General features: G+C 43.3%; 2 protein-coding genes across 4 annotated transcripts in view; both read left to right on the top strand.

Annotated features, from left to right (window-relative positions):
- Window positions 1-68: 68 nt before the first annotated feature.
- LOC139561874 (high mobility group protein B3-like) lies at window positions 69-6,409 on the top strand. The gene is made up of 5 exons (XM_071379246.1): window positions 69-193; window positions 2,972-3,193; window positions 3,816-3,955; window positions 4,174-4,348; window positions 4,913-6,409. The coding sequence occupies exons 2-5, from the start codon at window positions 3,044-3,046 to the stop codon at window positions 5,066-5,068; spliced, it is 621 nt and encodes a 206-aa protein (XP_071235347.1). The 5' UTR covers window positions 69-193; window positions 2,972-3,043; the 3' UTR covers window positions 5,069-6,409.
- A 4,621-nt stretch (window positions 6,410-11,030) lies between these two features.
- Window positions 11,031-20,285, top strand: part of LOC139561853 (arrestin red cell-like) — a 108,947-nt gene continuing 99,692 nt past the window's right edge. Inside the window, exon 1 of one of the 3 annotated variants that reach the window (XM_071379170.1) lies at window positions 11,031-11,268. In XM_071379170.1, the coding sequence (XP_071235271.1) occupies window positions 11,246-11,268 (23 nt within the window). In that variant the 5' untranslated portion in view covers window positions 11,031-11,245. The remainder of the gene's footprint in view (window positions 11,269-20,285) is intronic. The other 2 variants (XM_071379169.1, XM_071379168.1) reach the window with 2 other exon arrangements.

The raw sequence follows: 20,285 nt of genomic DNA, 5'->3' as shown, positions 1-20,285 counted from the left end.
GTAAAGTGTGTAGAGCAGCGTCCAATCAGCAGTTTGGGAGGCTGTTTTGAACCGATCCGGCCGCTAGCCAATCAGGCCGTTCTCGCATTGAGCTAGCGCGAGGCTGTCTACATATGGATAGAGAAGACAGGAGAAAGGCGAGACTGTAGGATTCCAGAATCCAGACTGACTTGACTGCTGCTTAACAATACAGGTACGTTACTTGTTATAACGATAATAACATTGCATTCTTTTTTACTACCACCATTTGAATAACTTATAATATTTACTTGTGTTAAATTATATGGTTATTTTAATAATTTGAAGTGAGATTATGTTATTGTTAAGTCTTTCTGTGGTATTTTAGTGCAATTATAGTTTAAATGTGCTTAGATGTTATTCATTTTGCAGGCAAATAGTGTTTGATAATTTTTCTCCCCATAATGTGTGATTTATTGTGGTATTGACAGAAATCTGCTGAAAATGGCCTTGATCTATTTTAATATTGTTTACACGGTCATTTATCATAAAGAAAATTAATATGTCACTGTTGTCTCGTGGACTCTGTTTTTTCCTGATTTTTAAAGTAACCAAAAGTTATTAAACTGTAATTTTCTGAGGCTTGTATTCCTCACACGCATCGCTGCTGTGTGTAACACTGTGAATATGGCTGGCTATAGCCTGTCTACGAATAACACTGTTCTTCTATTGCGACCCAATTTCGATGTCATCTACATAAATAATCGTACATTTTCAGAATAAACGTTTGTTTTCCGCTGAACTCTTTTATCTCTATTCAACAATGTAAAGAAAATGTTAATGTCATCGTCGAAAAGCTGTTTTTGAGATTTGTTATCGCCCTTAGTCAAATGATTGCTCTCACCATGTAGTAAAATGGCTGGCGATTTAAACCATTGAGGAAAGGCAGCGCTAACGCAGAGAAGGGACGGGGAATTGTTGGAGAAAAACAAATTACCTACGGACGAAAAATACTGCACTTTTTCGTTTTCCATTCGAAATGTTTATCTCTATCTTTCTGCATTAAAGTATTTTTATTTTCCCCTTTTTATTCATTTTCGCAACTTCTCGATTGCAGCAGGATGGCTGGCGCACTGTCTTTGTTACCGAGAGCAATGCACCAAGCGACAGTCAGGGGTATAACTTCAGAAAACAGTGAAATGTCACGAAATACGAAATGACAGTTTTAATATTTTAACCCGAATAAAAATAACGGTCTTTGTTTTATCTGACTACGTTGTTTTGTTTTTAATTAGCGGTCACATTTAGTCGTTATAGCTCTTGGAACCGGAGGGGGGTGTGTATCGCTTTGTTACATAGTCAACCCCGTAAGCCTTCCCCTCGCTCTACAGAAGCCATTTTATTCAATGGGAGCTCCAGCGAGGAACAGCACTCTCTTCGCCTGTATAGCAGCCACACTACCCAATACTAGGCGCTATGAACAGGGACTGAAAGCTACTGTACGGAGCGGGGAATTAAAACCCGAAAAAGTAATAACATTTCTGGCAAAGTAAGATTGAAATAGGCAAGAAGGTGGAAAATAAACAGGAGTTTCTCTCATGAGGACGCATTTCACAAAATGGAAGATGAATAATTCGCGTTGATGACCTCTCTATTTTTCTCTGTATGTGTAGTTGAAGCTTCTCATTCTATCGCAACATAGTAACTAGTCGTAGCGCTCCCTATACTATAGCTGGTATGAAGCAAGTAGAGTTCGCGTTGCGTTGGATGCAATGGAGTAAAGTTTACGGAGCTAAAAAATATGAAAATAAAATGCAGAAAATGGCTAATGACAAGGAGATGGGCGGTGGCGAGGGGAGAATATGGTGGGGGCTTTCTTATTTGATTGAGATTTTAATGAGGGTGTTTTGTAAAAATGCTCATTTACTTTGTAGATTAGAATTCGATTATTTTCCAAAATTGAATTTATATCTAAGTATCAATTCACATTCCCAAGAATGAAATTTCTCAAATAGCCTAGTTAGATCTAGATTATAATAAGATTATTTTCCAAAATTGAATTTATATCTAAGTATCAATTCACATTCCCAAGAATGAAATTTCTCAAATAGCCTAGTTAAATCATTTAAAGTATTTTTGAGAAATGAAAATAAAAACCTTACACTTTGAATAATGTATTGGTATTCCATTGTAATTACATAGTAAAAACAAATCAAAAACAGACATTACAACAGCACACAGTCTCATAGCCACATTTCCTTAATTCCATATCATTTCCTTAAATCCCAATTTTCCTCCATTCTAAGACTCCTTGGCCAATTCCACATCTTCTCCCGTGTCACACCTACAGAATGCAAATGCATTCCAACCAATTCTTATTCTAGATCTAATTGGAATTCATTCTAATTCTAAAACTGATTCTTATTCTAGAACTCCTTCTAAATTCTAATTCCCTTGTTCCCTTCTATGGTTCCACCACCTACCATAATAATCCACATTTATTTCACTTTTATAGCACTTTTCATTATATAAAGAATCTCAAAGCTCTTTAAAGCAACACAAAAAAAGACAAGCAATTTAGAAAACAACAACATAATTCATGAGATAGAATGTCATGAGAGGGTTGTAAAGTTCATGGTTTGAGTGGTCTTTGGAGGGAGGTGGCCGAAGCACTATGTCATCAAGGTGGTTTGCCATTAATGTGAAGTTGACCTTCACCAGTGGTCAATGATGTTAAATTAATCTGTTGGGTGTTGTGTAATCACATTATGTCTGAATTAATTTGTCAATAAAGACCACAGTTAGTCTCCAACATGAATTGTGTTTGACTCTCCATTCACAAATGTCATCAAATATTTATTGAAATATTCATTAAAACGAACATGCCATGGTCAATGTGCTTTGGCACTTGCATCACCTGATAAAAAAATAGTATACAGGTACACTTTCCCAGAAGAAAATCAAACCACAACATTGAATTAACCCATTTTCATCTTCTCTCCACTCTCACCAGATACTGACCCAATCAACCAATTAACCAATCAACGAGTTCCAGACCGCAGCTAGGCCCCGCCCAGTGACCAGGATGGCTAAAGGCACTCCAGGGAAGCCCAAAGGCAAGATGTCCTCCTACGCCTACTTCGTTCAGACCTGCCGTGAGGAGCACAAGAAGAAGACCCCTGAGATACCTGTCAACTTCGCTGAGTTCTCCAAGAAGTGCTCCGGAAGATGGAAGGTGAGGAATGGATAGATACTTTATTGGTCCCTGAAGGACAATTAATAACCATTTGTAGTTAGTTATCACGATGAAGTTGATTGATTGATTGGTGACATATGTTTTTTTATGCCCCAAAAAATATTTTCACATCTTATTTCACAGTTATAGAGATGAGATAATGAGGATGATGGGATTGAGATTATTAACTAGCATGGCACGTAGTGTTGCCTGGCCAATACATCACACTACGCAGCCCGCACAAATGGTTATTGGAACAGAGGTCAAGTTCATTTCATTGAGTTTAACCAAAATTAAATTCAATTAATATTTTGCTCCCAAATCTATTGTTCCCCTAAAGGACAAACTGGGTGGTAGCCGAAAGCTTAAACATCAAGAACGGCAAGTTATTAGTTAACTAAGGAGCGGTTACATGTTCCTTACTGCAGGTGGTGCAACAAGACCACATATCATGCTGACTTCTTATATTAAATGATAATTAGGCGACCTTCAATAGACCTCTCTGTTTGAATCCGTTTTTTCCCGTATGGTACCAAATGAACACTGCCCATGTGTCCATCTGTTCAAAGTCTATTGCTGGGAATGTTTTAAGTGGTGTAAATGTGGTGATTTTTTCCCCCAGACGATGTCTGGTAAGGAGAAGGGGAAGTTTGACGACATGGCGAAGCAGGATAAGGTGCGTTACGACAACGAGATGATGCACTTCGCCCCTGGAGGCAAGAAGGGAAGGAAGAAGGACCCCAACGCACCAAAGAGGCCCTCGTACGTACCACACACACAGACTGGCACACACATACATGGATGGAGTCATGCACAGACAGACAGACCAACCGACAGATAAACAGACACACAAATACACACACTCCTTCAATCATGTTTTGGTTTTCAGTAAGTATATCAATACACACATCAGACATCACGACACACTAAAATGAAGAAAAAAAATCACAATAATAAATCAAATAATAATTTCTCCACAGCTCTGGTTTCTTCATCTTCTGTGCGGACCACCGGCCCAAGATCAAGGCCCAGCACCCCAGCCTGGGAATCGGGGACGTGGCCAAGAAACTGGGGGAGCAATGGAACAACCTGACTGATGCCACCAAACAGCCCTACCTGATCAAGGCCAACAAACTCAAAGACAAATACCAGAAGGTAAACTAACTTACCTGTGTACTGTATTGTATTGTACCACACACACACAAAGACAATTACCAGGAAGTAACATTTATATTGATTGATGAATTGATTGGTTACATTACACCTTGTATCTGATATCTGCACCGTTTTACAGTCACACATTGCACATTTTCACACACACACACTCACACACACACTCACACACACACACACACACACACACACACACACACACACACACACACACACACACACACACACACACACACACACACACACACACACACACACACACACACACACACACACACACTTCAACCAGGTACGTTATTAAAAACAACCTTCACTTTAATAATAACCTGACAACATCGCTACCGATCAAAACATCTACCAACCAATCAACCAATTCAATTAAATAGAATCCAGTGTGCTTCTGTCACCTGACCCCAAGTGAGAAGCTCCAATTGGACACCAATATCCACCACTGTTGATTAGCTAGTGTAGCCCTGACAACACCCAATGTTGTACCAGCCAGTCGAATAACACATTTGACTCTCTCCCTCCCTCTCTCCCCCCCAGGACGTTGCTGACTATAAGTCCGGTAAGGGCAAGGTGGTAGTTCCGACCATGGCAATGGCCCCTAAGCCCATGACGAAGAGTAATATGGACGACGATGATGATGACGACGATGAGGAAGATGAGGAGGAGGAGGATGAGGAGGAGGATGACGAGTAGATCGACTGAGTTCTGTTTTGTGTTTTATTATGACGGTGACGATAATGATGATTATTAAGTAATGCGTTTTCCTTTCCAGTTTGAAATGCGATTTGTAGGGTTAAGAAGAAACACAGGTGATATCTTTTTATGTTCCTTAATGACATTGCTCCGCGCCCTGCCCTCCTTCATTCTATTCCCTCCTTCCAACTCTTTGTTGTTTTGACGTTGTCACTATGTTCATTTTGTGTTAACTGCTTCTGTAAAGTTCTCTTTGTACATTGTGTCAAGTTAAGATGTTGAGACTGTACGTTACTATGGCAACTGTGATTGAACTCGAAGTAGATCTCTATTACCCCCCCCCCCCCCCCAACAGCTGTGTGTGTGTGCTCATGCTCGTGTGTGTGTGTGTGTGTTTGTGTTACCGTGTCCATCTCACCAGCACTGTCCAGTGTCTTCCTCAAAACCCGCCTAGCATTGTCTCTTTAACAGGCTCTATATCGATTCAACGGAGAAGCATTTAAAACCAGTGGTAGCATTGCAGTATATATAAACACCTTTTTGTTTCTGGGATTCGTCCCAAATTACACCCTATTCCTTATATAGTGCACTACTTTTGACTAGGGCCTATAAGGAATCCCATGGAGCTCTGGTTAAAAGTAGTGCACTATATAGGGAATAGTGCGCCATCTGGGACTTTTAAATAGAATGTGCAAGGTGTTGTGTTACTGTATATGGTTGACTTAGACTTTAGTCCATGTTTTTTTCTTTTTTTTCTGAGGCCGCCAGATGTAAGGTGATTTCTGATTGCACATATCTAGTAGGGGTGGTGTTGTTGTATCTAGGTGGCTGTTTGTGTAGCTGTGTGTTGGTTGTTGCACCAGGAAGTGTTGCCATGGTGAAACTAACTCCCAGTTCAACAGCCTCCCATGTAAACGAACAGTAGTGGCTGGTTAGCTAGTGTATGCTGGCCAACAGTCATTTAATACTATGGTTCAGGGTCGTTTAGTAACTTCCACTACAGTCACATGTTCACTTAGTCATGCATTGATGTCAATGGGAGACAAAGTGAACATTTGACTGTAGTGAAAGTCAAGATTCGCTCCTTTGAAACCGAGGAGGATGGAAAAATCCAAACAACAGTATATAATGGAAACTATCATTTCCTTTTTGGCTAAGTGCATTTTAACCGTTCGTTGTTGTAAGATCTCTCATGATGAAAAACAAAAAACGACACAGAGTGAAAAAGCACGACTATTGAAGAAAATAAACCTGTACTTATCTGTATCTAAGATTTTTTCTTTTTTGTATGTTTAGAAAAAGCTATGTTTGGAATTATTATTAAAGTATGACATTTTTACACGTGGTGTTATGTATTAATGATTTTCATTTTGCTGCTTGAAAGTCTCTCACCGAAACCTTCTCATCTTGTCACGTGAAACCCCCCAAACACATATCATCATTATTAAACAAGTTGTCTGAATATTATTATAACTCAAAGTGGATCTGCAATAAAGAGAACATACATTTCTCATTGAACTTATACTTTACTATTAGAAAAATGATTGAACTCTGAACTTTACTCCTAGAAGAATGATTAAACGATTTACACCTAGCAGAATGATTGAACTCTTTCTCTTAGAAGAATGATTGAACTCTGTACTTTACTCCTAGAATAATGAAAAAAATCTTCACTCTATTCTTAGAAGAATGATTGAACTCTTTACTCTTAGAATAATTATTGAACTCTACTCCCAAAAGAATGATTGAACTCTTTACTCCTAGAAGAATGATTGAACTCTTTACTCTTAGAAGAATGATTGAACTCTTTACTCCTAGGAGAATTATTGAACTCTTTACTCCTAGGAGAATGATTGAACTCTTTACTCCTAGAAGAATGATTGAACTCTGTACTTTACTCCTAGGAGAATGATTGAACTCTTTACTCCTAGAAGAATGATTGAACTCTTTACTCTTAGAAGAATGATTGAACTCTTTACTCCTAGGAGAATGATTGAACTCTTTACTCCTAGGATAATTATTGAACTCTTTACTCCTAGAAGAATGATTGAACTCTTTACTCTTAGAAGAATGATTGAACTCTTTACTCCTAGGAGAATTATTGAACTCTTTACTCCTAGAAGAATGATTGAACTCTTTACTCCTAGGAGAATTATTGAACTCTTTACTCCTAGAAGGATGATCGAACTCTGTACTTTACTCCTAGAAGGATGATCGAACTCTGTACTTTACTCCTAGAAGAATTATTGAACGATTTACTTTACTCCTAGAAGAATGATTGAACTCTGTACTTTACTCCTAGGAGAATGATTGAACTCTGTACTTTACTCCTAGGAGAATGATTGAACTCTGTTCTTTACTACTAGGAGAATGATTGAACTCTTTACTCCTAGAAGAATAATTGAACTCTGTACTTTACTCTTAGAAGAATGATTGAACTCTGTTCTTTACTCCTAGGAGAATGATTGAACTCTGTTCTTTACTACTAGGAGAATGATTGAACTCTTTACTCCTAGAAGAATAATTGAACTCTGTACTTTACTCTTAGAAGAATGATTGAACTCTTTACTCCTAGAAGAATGATTGAACTCTGTACTTTACTCCTAGCAGAATGATTGAACTCTACTTCAAGCAGAATGATGGAACTCTGTACTTTACTCCTAGAAGAATTATTGAACTATTTACTCCTAGAAGAATGATTGAACTCTGTACTTCACTCATAGAATAATGAAAAAATATCTTTACTTTACTCCTAGAATATTGATTGAACTCTGTACTTTACTCCTAGGAGAATGATTGAACTCTGTACTTTACTTTTAGAAGAATTATTGAACTCTGTTCTTTACTCCTAGAAGAATGATTGAACTCTGTTCTTTACTCCTAGAAGAATTATTGAACTCTGTTCTTTACTCCTAGAAGAATGATTGAACTCTGTTCTTTACTCCTAGAAGAATGATTGAACTCTGTACTTTACTCCTAGGAGAATGCTTGAACTCTGTACTTTACTCTTAGAATAATTATTGAACTCTGTTCTTTACTCCTAGAGGAATTATTGAACGATTTACTCCTAGAATAATAATTGAACTCTGTACTTTACTCCTAGAAGAATGATTGAACTCTTTACTCTTAGAATAATAATTGAACTCTGTACTTTACTCCTAGAAGAATGATTGAACTCTGTACTCCTAGAATAATAATTGAACTCTGTACTTTACTCCTAGAAGAAAGATTGAACTCTGTACTTTACTCTTAGAATAATTATTGACATCTGTTATTTACTCCTAGAAGAATGATTGAACTCTGTACTCCTGTAAGAATGATTGAACTCTGTACTTTACTCCAAGAATAATGATTGAACTCTTTACTCCTAGAAGAATAATTGAACTCTGTACTTCCGTCCGGCTTGCTTAATATAAGGAATTTGTTTTTTATTACATTTTTTACTTTAGTTTATTTAGTAAATATTTTGGTTCAGGGCTCCTAAGTAAGTATTTCATAGTTATATTCGGCGCATCTGACAAATAAAAGCTATACATTGTTTACAAAAGATTAAAGTGAAAAACCTAAATTATGGCATAATACAGCCTTATATTTTGTGTCATGAAGTTTATAAGCATTTATAAATGATCTTCAAGAATCTAGGGGCATCAATTGAAATGACTGTCGACCAGCAGCAGTGGTGTAAAGTACTTAAGTAAAAAATACTTTAAAGTACAACTTTTTATTTAACCAGGCAAGTCAGTTCAGAACAAATTCTTATTTACAATGACGGCCTACCCCGGCCAAACCCGGACAACGCTGGGCCAATTGTGCGCCGCCCTATGGGACTCCCAATCACGGCCGGATGTGATACAGCCTGGATTCGAACTAGGTACTATAGTGACACCTCTTGCACTGAGATGCAGTGCCTTTGACCGCTGCGCTACTCAGGAGCACTTAAGTTGTTTTTTTGGGGTATCTGTACTTTACTATTTATATTTTTGGCAACTTATACTTTTACTTCACTACATTCCGAAAGAAAATAATGCACTTTCCCTGACACCCAAAAATCCTTGATACATTTTGACAGGAAAGTGGTCCAATTCACACACTTGTCAAGAGAACATCCCTGGTCATCCCTACTGCCTCTGATCTGGCAGACTTATTCAACACAAATGCTTCGTTAGTAAATTATGTCTGAGTGTTGGAGTGTGCCCCTGGCTATCCGTCAATAAAAAAAAATATAAAATTGTGCCGTCCGGCTTGCTTAATATAAGGAATTTGAAATGATTTATACTTAAGTACATTTGAGCAATTCCATTTACTTTTGATACTTAAGTATATTTAAAACCGAATACTTTTAGACTTTTACTAAAGTAATATTTTACTGGGTGACTTTTACTTTTACTTGAGTCATTTTCTATTAAGGTACCTGTACTTTTACTCAAGTACTTGAGTACTTTTTCCACCACTGCCCAGTAGGACATTTCTTTAACCAAGACCTGTCATGAGGTACAGCTTGACACCATGGCTCCCTATAGGGTCCACAGGTCTATTGCTAGGCAACGTTTGGATAATGTTAGTCATTATGATATTACTAATAATCGGGTCTGCATTATATGAATGGTGTCCGCTGGATTACAAGGGGTTGAATAGAGGCCGTTTCAACTGAATTAGAGAGAGGAGGCACCTTGGTTCTCTCTCTAGGGTTAGCGTTCGGGTTGTGGTTGAGGTTAGGGTGGAAACAGGATGTGAAAATGAGGCTAGGGTTAAGGTTATGGTTGAGGCTGGAGTTGAACCGGCATGTGGACATGAAGTTAACCCTAGCCCTAACCCTAACCCTAGCCCTAACCCTAGCCCTAACCCTAACCCTAACCCTAGCCCTAACCCTAGCCCTAACCCTAACCCTAGCCCTAACCCTAGCCCTAACCCTAGCCCTAACCCTAACCCTAACCCTAGCCCTAACCCTAGCCCTAACCCTAGCCCTAACCCTAACCCTAGCCCTAGCCCTAGCCCTAACCCTAACCCTAGCCCTAGCCCTAACTCTAACCCTAGCCCTAACCCTAGCCCTAACCTTAACCCTAGCCCTAACCCTAGCCCTAACCCCAGCCCTAGCCCTAACCCTAACCCTAACCCTAACCCTAGCCCTAGCCCTAACCCTAACCCTAGCCCTAACCCTAGCCCTAACCCTAGCCCTAACCCTAACCCTAGCCCTAACCCTAGCCCTAACTCTAACCCTAGCCCTAACCCTAACCCTAGCCCTAACCCTAACCCTAACCCTAACCCTAGCCCTAACCCTAGCCCTAGCCCTAACCCTAGCCCTAACTCTAACCCTAACCCTAACCCTAACCCTAACCCTAACCCTAACCCTAACCCTAACCCTAACCCTAACCCTAACCCCAGCCCTAGCCCTAACCCTAACCCTAGCCCTAGCCCTAACCCTAACCCTAACCCTAGCCCTAACTCTAACCCTAACTCTAACCCTAACCCTAGCCCTAACCCTAACCCTAACCCTAACCCTAACCCTAACCCTAACCCTAACCCTAGCCCTAACCCTAGCCCTAGCCCTAACCCTAACCCTAACCCTAACCCTAACCCTAGCTTCATGTCCACACCCTGATTCCTCCTTATCTGTTAAGAAAGACACACCCTCTACCATTTTTTCTTCTTCTTCCATTGGTGGTCCCAAAGGCAAGGGTGGGCTGTGCCTGTTTGTTGTCCATTCACTAGCCTCTGCCGAGTCCCCTACAACCGGATGTTCCGGTTTTAAGGGGAAGTAAAATGATACTTTTCCTCCCCTTCTCGTTAACTCCAGTCAGGACCAATATGAAGCAGGCACAGCCCGCCCTTGATATAGTTTCAGGCGTTTATTTTATGCCTGCTAGCCTTTCACTGATGCACATGATTCCGAAGAAGCGATTGGTCGAGGGCGGTGTCTGTCAGACGGTGAGGGCGTAGCTCTGTATTTCGCTCACTGTCAGAGCTCGAGGGACTAAACGAAGTGTTCGTTTCCGTTTGTAGGCTGCGGAAACCGAGTTTCACAGAGCTACGCAAGCCGAACAGAGACCGATTGGAGCTCGATCCTACGACTGAGAGGAGGAAAGAGGACAGTATTGAGGAAGATCTTGTAATCAAAATACCGTCCAAATTTACACTAATATTACACGTTAATAGCACTGAAACTCAGTGCCTGTGAAGATGGGAGACAAGGCGGGGACCAGGTAAAGAGAAATTATCAGTCTTTGGTTGTTTTTAGCGTTTACATTTTTCCAGTGATGTTTGTGTTATTTGGGAAAATAGGCAATCATAAGGAAGAAAAGGGATCCTGGTTTCGCATTCAGAGACAGGGCATTCAGCGACAGGGCATGAACGGTAAGCAGCACGCTGGTCGAGGTTCCCTAAACAGCAAGCAGCGATAACAGAGGGTTAGTTGAGAAGAGTGGAGATTTCGTTGGTTCAGGGGAGAGAGATAGAGGAGACAATGATGAGAGAGAGAGTTTTAAGTGCGAATGAAATCATATCATCAATATGCAAGCGAACTCGTACTTCGCATTAGGCTATGGGCTTGTGGCGATACAGTTATCTAGAATGCAAAACACAGGGTCCGCTTGTACCTGTCAAATTGAGTGTAGGGAGGGGCTAGTCTATACTGTCGAAATTAACCTCAATCTGATTAATTCTACCCTACTCCTGCTAGATTGCTAGTTCCCAAAGTCAGACAGCCACATATTGTATCAGGTTGAAACAAAGTGATGCACTCGTCTACTGTAGCCACAAGCGACTTAATACATTGTTTATAAAAAATTATATCACCGTGTGCGGCAGCATCATTGTCAACGTTGTAACTCTCTTATTACAATGTAACGCAACCTAGACTCAAATAGACTCGCCTACTGTAGCCAATTCGTTGACGATAAACATAGGCTACTTCCTCTTTAAAGCAGCAAGTAAAGGGACAAGTGTTACCCTGAAAATGTCATGCGACTGTCTGTCAGTTTGTCTGCAGTTTCTGTGGAAATCAAAATGTAACGTTAGGCTACTATTGTGTTAGTTTACCGCAGCACCGAATTATGACACGGTGACACCCCCGACTATGACGTGGGTTTGACGTATGGTTCTGGTTTAATTCTAATGCACGCACAAATGTGGTAGTGGGGGTAGGTCAAGCCTTGGAATTTAATGTGATCTGAGAGAGAACAATGGGATCCATATGAAATACTCTCTATTCCCCCCCCCCCCCCTCTCTCTCCCCTCCCTCTTTCAATTAAATTCCAATTTAAGGGCTTTATTGGCATGGAAAATATGTTAACATTGCCAAAGCAAGTGAACTAGATAATAAACAAAAGTGAAATAAACTATAAAAATTAACAGTAAAGATTACACTCACAAAAGTTCCAAAAGAATGAAGACATTACAAATGTCATATTATGTGCAAATAGTTAAAGTACAAAAGGTAAAATAAATAAACATAAATATAGGTTGTATTTACAATGGTGTTTGTTCTTCACTGGTTGACCTTTTCTTGTGGCAACAGGTCACACATCTTGCTGCTGTGATGGCACACTGTGGTATTTCACCCAGTAGATATAGAAGTTTATCAAAATTGTGTTTGTTTTCGAATTCTTTGTATATCTGTGTAATCTGATGGAAATATGTGTCTCTAATATGCTCATACATTTGTCAGGAGGTTAGGAAGTGCAGCTCAGTTTCCACCTCATTTTGTGGGCAGTGTGCACATAGCCTGTCTTCTCTTGAGAGCCAGGTCTGCCTATGGCAGCCTTTCTCAATAGCAAGGCTATGCTCACTGAGTCTATACATAGTCAAAGCTTTCCTTAAATTTGGGTCAATCAAAGTGGTCAGGTATTCTGCCACTGTGTACTCTCTGTTTAGGGCCAAATAGCATTCTAGTTTGCTCTGTTTTTTTGTTAATTCTTTTCAATGTGTCAAGTAATTATCTTTTAGTTTTGTCATGATTTGGTTGGGTCTAATTGTGTTGCTGTCCAAGGGGCTCTGAGTCGCTCTCTCTCTCGCTCTCTCTGTTTCTGTATGAAATAAATTAAATACATCAAGTTCTTCCACACCGATCTCAACAAAACATTTCTGTATGGACCTCGATTTGAATACGGGGGCATTGTCATGCTGAAACAGGAAAGGGCCTTCCCCAAACCTATGCCACAAAGTTGGAAGCACAGAATCGTCTAGAATGTCATTGTATGCTGTAGTGTTAAGATTTCCCTTCACTGGTACGAAGGGGCCTAGCCCGAACCATGAAGAACAGCCCTAGACCATTATTCTTCCTCCACCAAACTTTACAGGTGTCATTATGCATTGGTGCAGGTAACATTATCCTGGCATCCACCAAACCCAGATTCGTCCGTCGGACTGCCAGATGGTGAGTCTTGATTCATCACTTCAGAGAACGTGTTTCCACTGCTCCAGAGTCCAATGGCGGCGAGCTTTACACCACTCCACCCAACGCTTGGCATTGCGCATGATGATCTTAGGCTTGTGTGCGGCTGCTCGGCCATGGAAACCTATTTCATTAAGCTCCCGACGAACAGTTCTTGTGCTGACGTTGCTTCCAGAGGCAGTTTGGAACTCAGTAGTGAGTATTACAACCGAGGACAGACAATTTTTACGCGCTACATGCTTCAGCACTCGCCGGTCCCATTCTGTGAGCTTGTGTGGCCTACCACTTTGCGGCTGAGTCGTTGTTGCTCCTAGACATTGCCACTTCACAATAACAGCACTTACAGTTGCCTGGGGCAGTTCTAGCAGGGCATAAATTTGACAAGCTGACTTGTTGGAAAGGTGGCATCCAATGACGGTGTCACATTGAAAGTCACTGAGCTCTTCAGTAAGACCATTCTACTGCCAATGTTTGTCTATGGAGATTGCATTGCTGTGTACTCAATTTTATATGCCTGTCAGCAACGGGTGTGGCTGAAATGGCAGAATCCACTAATTTGAAGGGGTGTCCATATACCTTTGTATATATAGTGTATTATTTACAAATAATGCGATTGAAAGAACCAGAATTTTCATCAGGATATTTTCTACTGTTTTTATTTGTTGGCTTTAGGTTTGTGTATTTTACTTAGTTGATGATGGAAGTTACAGGCCTACTGCTGCATTGGCCTGTGATGGATCATCTCTGAGTTCTAGACTTTCATTTATTTCAGATCTTTATGATTAACCACGTGACAGTTATTATGAAAGTGAAACTGTTCCATGAAAATGCGCATATTGAAAATAATCACAACTGGCACGCAGATAGGTAGAAATGGGTAGGATAAATTGTAAGCTTCCCGATGGTCTTTTACTATTACACCCGTTAAACAATTGTGAACGCGCAAGCGCCTGTTAGCAACGGGTGTGGCGCGTGCACACATAGGAGGTCCCGTGGAAAAAACCGTGCCCGCCTCTGGAAATCAAAGGCCCGGCCAAATGATTCGTTATGGCGCGGTCCCTGTAACAAGAATAATATGGCAACTATTGTCTAATAATAATAACAATGAAATAATAAGAGTCAATGTCTACAACAACTCCATTCAGATCAAACATCTAGCCGCCGGTTACACGTTGTAGCCTACTCTTTCTTATTTAGTATTAGGTCATTTAGCTAACTTAATTCAGTCATTTGAATTCCGTTTTGCATTGATAAGCCTAGTGATCTCCCACTTCACGTTGCTACACTCTGACTAGTACCAACAACAACAAGCTGAAACCCGGACAGCATGTATTTTTACGAGGCACACGTCATAAAAACTACATTCAAACGTGTGTTGTTTTATTAAATTAAGAATTTAAAATGTCATGGTATATCCTTGTGTGTAGCAATGTCACATGGATCATTTAATTACATTTATTTATTTAATTTGACCAGTATTCAAAGTCACTGTCTGCCTGGCACACCTCGCACTGCGCCCTTAGTAACTCTTCATGCAGCAGTCTCAAATAACCTTTGACCTTCACTATTCCATCAGTACAGTATATAGCAAGGTTATTATAGTAAACTAAAACGGAACAAAAAATAATTAACAAACCCGTTTGAAAAACTAAAACTACAGTATACTCAAACTATTATCTTTGACTCCAAAACGAACAAAAAATAATTAAAAACCATAATAAATTATGTTCAGTTGTCGTTTTTTGGGGGAGGGCAAAAATCAAATGAGTTTTCCAATGCGGGTTTCAATCTTTTTTTCTGATGGGGTCTTTATGCTTCTGAATCTGGCGGGTTAATACAGATTTCCTATGCACGCCTTTCCTACTCACTTGTCAGTAGTTGGTATTCAGAATTATTTTATGGAGATGCGTGACGGGCTTTGCAGGCGTGGAAAACTTCGTAAAATTCACCCTGGGTATGTACTCCGATTACAGAGCAATCTCGTCTGAGTGTGCCAGAGCGCAGAATAATTTACGAATTTACGAACTCTCAACACCAGTTGAATATGGCGGGTAAACGTCGGGAAAAAAGCAACACATTTACTCATAACGTGTTCATTCAATAGGGTTTTCAGTAAATGTTCTATGTGTAACCTTTATTTAACTAGGCAAGTCAGTTTAGAACAAATTCTTATTTTCAATGACGGCCTAGGAACAGTGGGTTAACTGCCTTGTTCAGGGGCAGAACAACAGATGTTTACCTTGTCAACTCAGGGATTCCATTTAGCAACCTTTCGGTTACTGGCCCAACACTCTAACCACCGCCCCATCTAAAGCCACCCCTTTAAATTTGGTGTACATATTTCACTAGAATATTTGGTGAAAACGTTCAGAAGGTTAGGGCTCAATGGAAGAAAGCCTTGTAAATTCACGCATATTCACACATACTCACACATATTCACACATATTCACACATATTCACACATACTCACACTTATTCACACATACTCACACATATTCACACATACTCACACATATTCACACATATTCACACATACTCACACATATTCACACATACTCACACATATTCGTCTTGTTTTCAGCACTTTGACATTCTATTAAAAGCGCTATAGAAATGTTATACATTATTATTATTATAAAATTCAGTTGTTCAATCCGTGAAATATTAGAAGAGGAGAAATGTGTGCAATAGGGGTTTGAGACGGTGGTCCTATAAATCGACCCTAATGATCCTCACTAATCAAGGAACTGTGTTGACAACGGTCCAGTCGTGGTGAACCGTGCGCCTGGTTCCAGGTTTAACTGCTGGGTATGGTCCAGTCGTGGTGAACCGTGCGCCTGGTTCCAGGTTTAACTGCTGGGTATGGTCCAGTCGTGGTGAACCGTGCGCCTGGTTCCAGGTTTAACTGCTGGGTATGATCCAGTCGTGGTGAACCGTGCGCCTGGTTCCAGGTTTAACTGCTGGGTATGGTCCAGTCGTGGTGAACCGTGCGCCTGGTTCCAGGTTTAACTGCTGGGTATGGTCCAGTCGTGGTGAACCGTGCGCCTGGTTCCAGGTTTAACTGCTGGGTATGGTCCAGTCGTGGTGAACCGTGCGCCTGGTTCCAGGTTTAACTGCTGGGTATGGTCCAGTCGTGGTGAACCGTGCGCCTGGTTCCAGGTTTAACTGCTGGGTATGGTCCAGTCGTGGTGAACCGTGCGCCTGGTTCCAGGTTTAACTGCTGGGTATGGTCCAGTCGTGGTGAACCGTGCGCCTGGTTTCAGGTTTAACTGCTGGGTATGATCCAGTCGTGGTGAACCGTGCGCCTGGTTCCAGGTGTAACTGCTGGGTATGGTCCAGTCGTGGTGAACCGTGCGCCTGGTTCCAGGTTTAACTGCTGGGTATGGTCCAGTCGTGGTGAACCGTGCGCCTGGTTCCAGGTTTAACTGCTGGATATGGTCCAGTCGTGGTGAACCGTGCGCCTGGTTCCAGGTTTAACTGTTGGATATGGTCCAGTCGTGGTGAACCGTGCGCCTGGTTCCAGGTTTAACTGCTGGGTATGGTCCAGTCGTGGTGAACCGTGCGCCTGGTTCCAGGTGTAACTGCTGGGTATGGTCCAGTCGTGGTGAACCGTGCACCTGGTTTCAGGTTTAACTGCTGGGTATGGTCCAGTCGTGGTGAACCGTGCACCTGGTTTCAGGTTTAACTGCTGGGTATGGTCCAGTCGTGGTGAACCGTGCGCCTGGTTCCAGGTTTAACTGCTGGGTATGGTCCAGTCGTGGTGAACCGTGCGCCTGGTTCCAGGTGTAACTGCTGGGTATGGTCCAGTCGTGGTGAACCGTGCGCCTGGTTTCAGGTTTAACTGCTGGGTATGATCCAGTCGTGGTGAACCGTGCGCCTGGTTCCAGGTTTTAACTGCTGGGTATGGTCCAGTCGTGGTGAACCATGCGCCTGCTTCCAGGTTTTAACTGCTGGGTATGGTCCAGTCGTGGTGAACCGTGCGTCTGGTTCCAGGTTTAACTGCTGGGTATGGTCCAGTCGTGGTGAACCGTGCGCCTGGTTCCAGGTTTAACTGCTGGGTATGGTCCAGTCGTGGTGAACCGTGCGCCTGGTTCCAGGTTTAACTGCTGGGTATGGTCCAGTCGTGATGAACCGTGCGCCTGGTTCCAGGTTTAACTGCTGGGTATGGTCCAGTCGTGGTGAACCGTGCGCCTGGTTCCAGGTTTAACTGCTGGGTATGATCCAGTCGTGGTGAACTGTGCGCCTGGTTCCAGGTTTAACTGCTGGGTATGGTCCAGTCGTGGTGAACCGTGCGCCTGGTTCCAGGTTTAACTGCTGGGTATGGTCCAGTCGTGGTGAACCGTGCGCCTGGTTCCAGGTTTAACTGCTGGGTATGGTCCAGTCGTGGTGAACCGTGCGCCTGGTTCCAGGTTTTAACTGCTGGATATGGTCCAGTCGTGGTGAACCGTGCGCCTGGTTCCAGGTTTAACTGCTGGGTATGGTCCAGTCGTGGTGAACCGTGCGCCTGGTTCCAGGTGTAACTGCTGGGTATGGTCCATTCGTGGTGAACCGTGCGCCTGGTTCCAGGTTTAACTGCTGGGTATGGTCCAGTCGTGGTGAACCGTGCGCCTGGTTCCAGGTTTAACTGCTGGGTATGGTCCAGTCGTGGTGAACCGTGCACCTGGTTCCAGGTTTAACTGCTGGCTATGGTCCAGTCGTGGTGAACCGTGCGCCTGGTTCCAGGTTTAACTGCTGGGTATGGTCCAGTCGTGGTGAACCGTGCGCCTGGTTCCAGGTTTAACTGCTGGGTATGGTCCAGTCGTGGTGAACCGTGCGCCTGGTTCCAGGTTTAACTGCTGGATATGGTCCAGTCGTGGTGAACCGTGCGCCTGGTTCCAGGTTTAACTGCTGGGTATGGTCCAGTCGTGGTGAACCGTGCGCCTGGTTCCAGGTTTAACTGCTGGGTATGGTCCAGTCGTGGTGAACCGTGCGCCTGGTTCCAGGTTTAACTGCAGGGTATGGTCCAGTCGTGGTGAACCGTGCGCCTGGTTTCAGGTTTAACTGCTGGGTATGGTCCAGTCGTGGTGAACCGTGCGCCTGGTTCCAGGTGTAACTGCTGGGTATGGTCCAGTCGTGGTGAACCGTGCGCCTGGTTCCAGGTTTAACTGCTGGGTATGGTCCAGTCGTGGTGAACCGTGCGCCTGGTTCCAGGTTTAACTGCTGGATATGGTCCAGTCGTGGTGAACCATGCGCCTGGTTCCAGGTTTAACTGCTGGGTATGGTCCAGTCGTGGTGAACCGTGCGCCTGGTTCCAGGTTTAACTGCTGGATATGGTCCAGTCGTGGTGAACCGTGCGCCTGGTTCCAGGTTTAACTGCTGGGTATGGTCCAGTCGTGGTGAACCGTGCGCCTGGTTCCAGGTTTAACTGCTGGATATGGTCCAGTCGTGGTGAACCGTGCGCCTGGTTCCAGGTTTAACTGCTGGATATGGTCCAGTCGTGGTGAACCGTGCGCCTGGTTCCAGGTTTAACTGCTGGGTATGGTCCAGTCGTGGTGAACCGTGCGCCTGGTTCCAGGTGTAACTGCTGGGTATGGTCCAGTCGTGGTGAACCGTGCGCCTGGTTTCAGGTTTAACTGCTGGGTATGGTCCAGTCGTGGTGAACCGTGCGCCTGGTTCCAGGTTTAACTGCTGGGTATGGTCCAGTCGTGGTGAACCGTGTGCCTGGTTCCAGGTTTAACTGCTGGGTATGGTCCAGTCGTGGTGAACCGTGCGCCTGGTTTCAGGTTTAACTGCTGGGTATGATCCAGTCGTGGTGAACCGTGCGCCTGGTTCCAGGTTTTAACTGCTGGGTATGGTCCAGTCGTGGTGAACCGTGCGCCTGCTTCCAGGTTTTAACTGCTGGGTATGGTCCAGTCGTGGTGAACCGTGCGTCTGGTTCCAGGTTTAACTGCTGGGTATGGTCCAGTCGTGGTGAACCGTGCGCCTGGTTCCAGGTTTAACTGCTGGGTATGGTCCAGTCGTGGTGAACCATGCGCCTGGTTCCAGGTTTAACTGCTGGGTATGGTCCAGTCGTGATGAACCGTGCGCCTGGTTCCAGGTTTAACTGCTGGGTATGGTCCAGTCGTGGTGAACCATGCGCCTGGTTCCAGGTTTAACTGCTGGGTATGGTCCAGTCGTGGTGAACCTTGCGCCTGGTTCCAGGTTTAACTGCTGGGTATGGTCCAGTCGTGGTGAACCATGCGCCTGGTTCCAGGTTTAACTGCTGGGTATGGTCCAGTCTTGGTGAACCGTGCGCCTGGTTCCAGGTTTAACTGCTGGGTATGGTCCAGTCGTGGTGAACCGTGCGCCTGGTTCCAGGTTTAACTGCTGGGTATGGTCCAGTCGTGGTGAACCGTGCGCATGGTTCCAGGTTTAACTGCTGGGTATGATCCAGTCGTGGTGAACCGTGCGCCTGGTTCCAGGTTTAACTGTTGGGTATGGTCCAGTCGTGGTGAACCGTGCGCCTGGTTCCAGGTTTAACTGCTGGGTATGGTCCAGTCGTGGTGAACCGTGCGCCTGGTTCCAGGTTTAACTGCTGGGTATGGTCCAGTCGTGGTGAACCGTGCGCCTGGTTCCAGGTTTTAACTGCTGGGTATGGTCCAGTCGTGGTGAACCGTGCGCCTGGTTCCAGGTTTAACTGCTGGGTATGGTCCAGTCGTGGTGAACCGTGCGCCTGGTTCCAGGTGTAACTGCTGGGTGTGGTCCAGTCGTGGTGAACCGTGCGCCTGGTTCCAGGTTTAACTGCTGGGTATGGTCCAGTCGTGGTGAACCGTGCGCCTGGTTCCAGGTTTAACTGCTGGGTATGGTCCA

This window comes from Salvelinus alpinus, chromosome 31, assembly GCF_045679555.1.
Source record: "Salvelinus alpinus chromosome 31, SLU_Salpinus.1, whole genome shotgun sequence".
Classification (NCBI taxonomy): Eukaryota; Metazoa; Chordata; class Actinopteri; order Salmoniformes; family Salmonidae; genus Salvelinus; species Salvelinus alpinus.
Note: the sequence above shows the minus strand (reverse complement) of the source record. Positions and strands in the feature narration are given on the sequence as shown.

Excerpts from the sequence above, each read along its gene's own strand:
- LOC139561874 (XM_071379246.1), top strand. The coding sequence starts at position 3,044 with ATGGCTAAAGGCACTCCAGGGAAGCCCAAAGGCAAGATGTCCTCCTAC. Across the intron at positions 3,194-3,815 it reads AGTGCTCCGGAAGATGGAAG|ACGATGTCTGGTAAGGAGAA; the intron begins GTGAGGAATGGA and ends TTTTTCCCCCAG. Across the intron at positions 3,956-4,173 it reads AACGCACCAAAGAGGCCCTC|CTCTGGTTTCTTCATCTTCT; the intron begins GTACGTACCACA and ends ATTTCTCCACAG.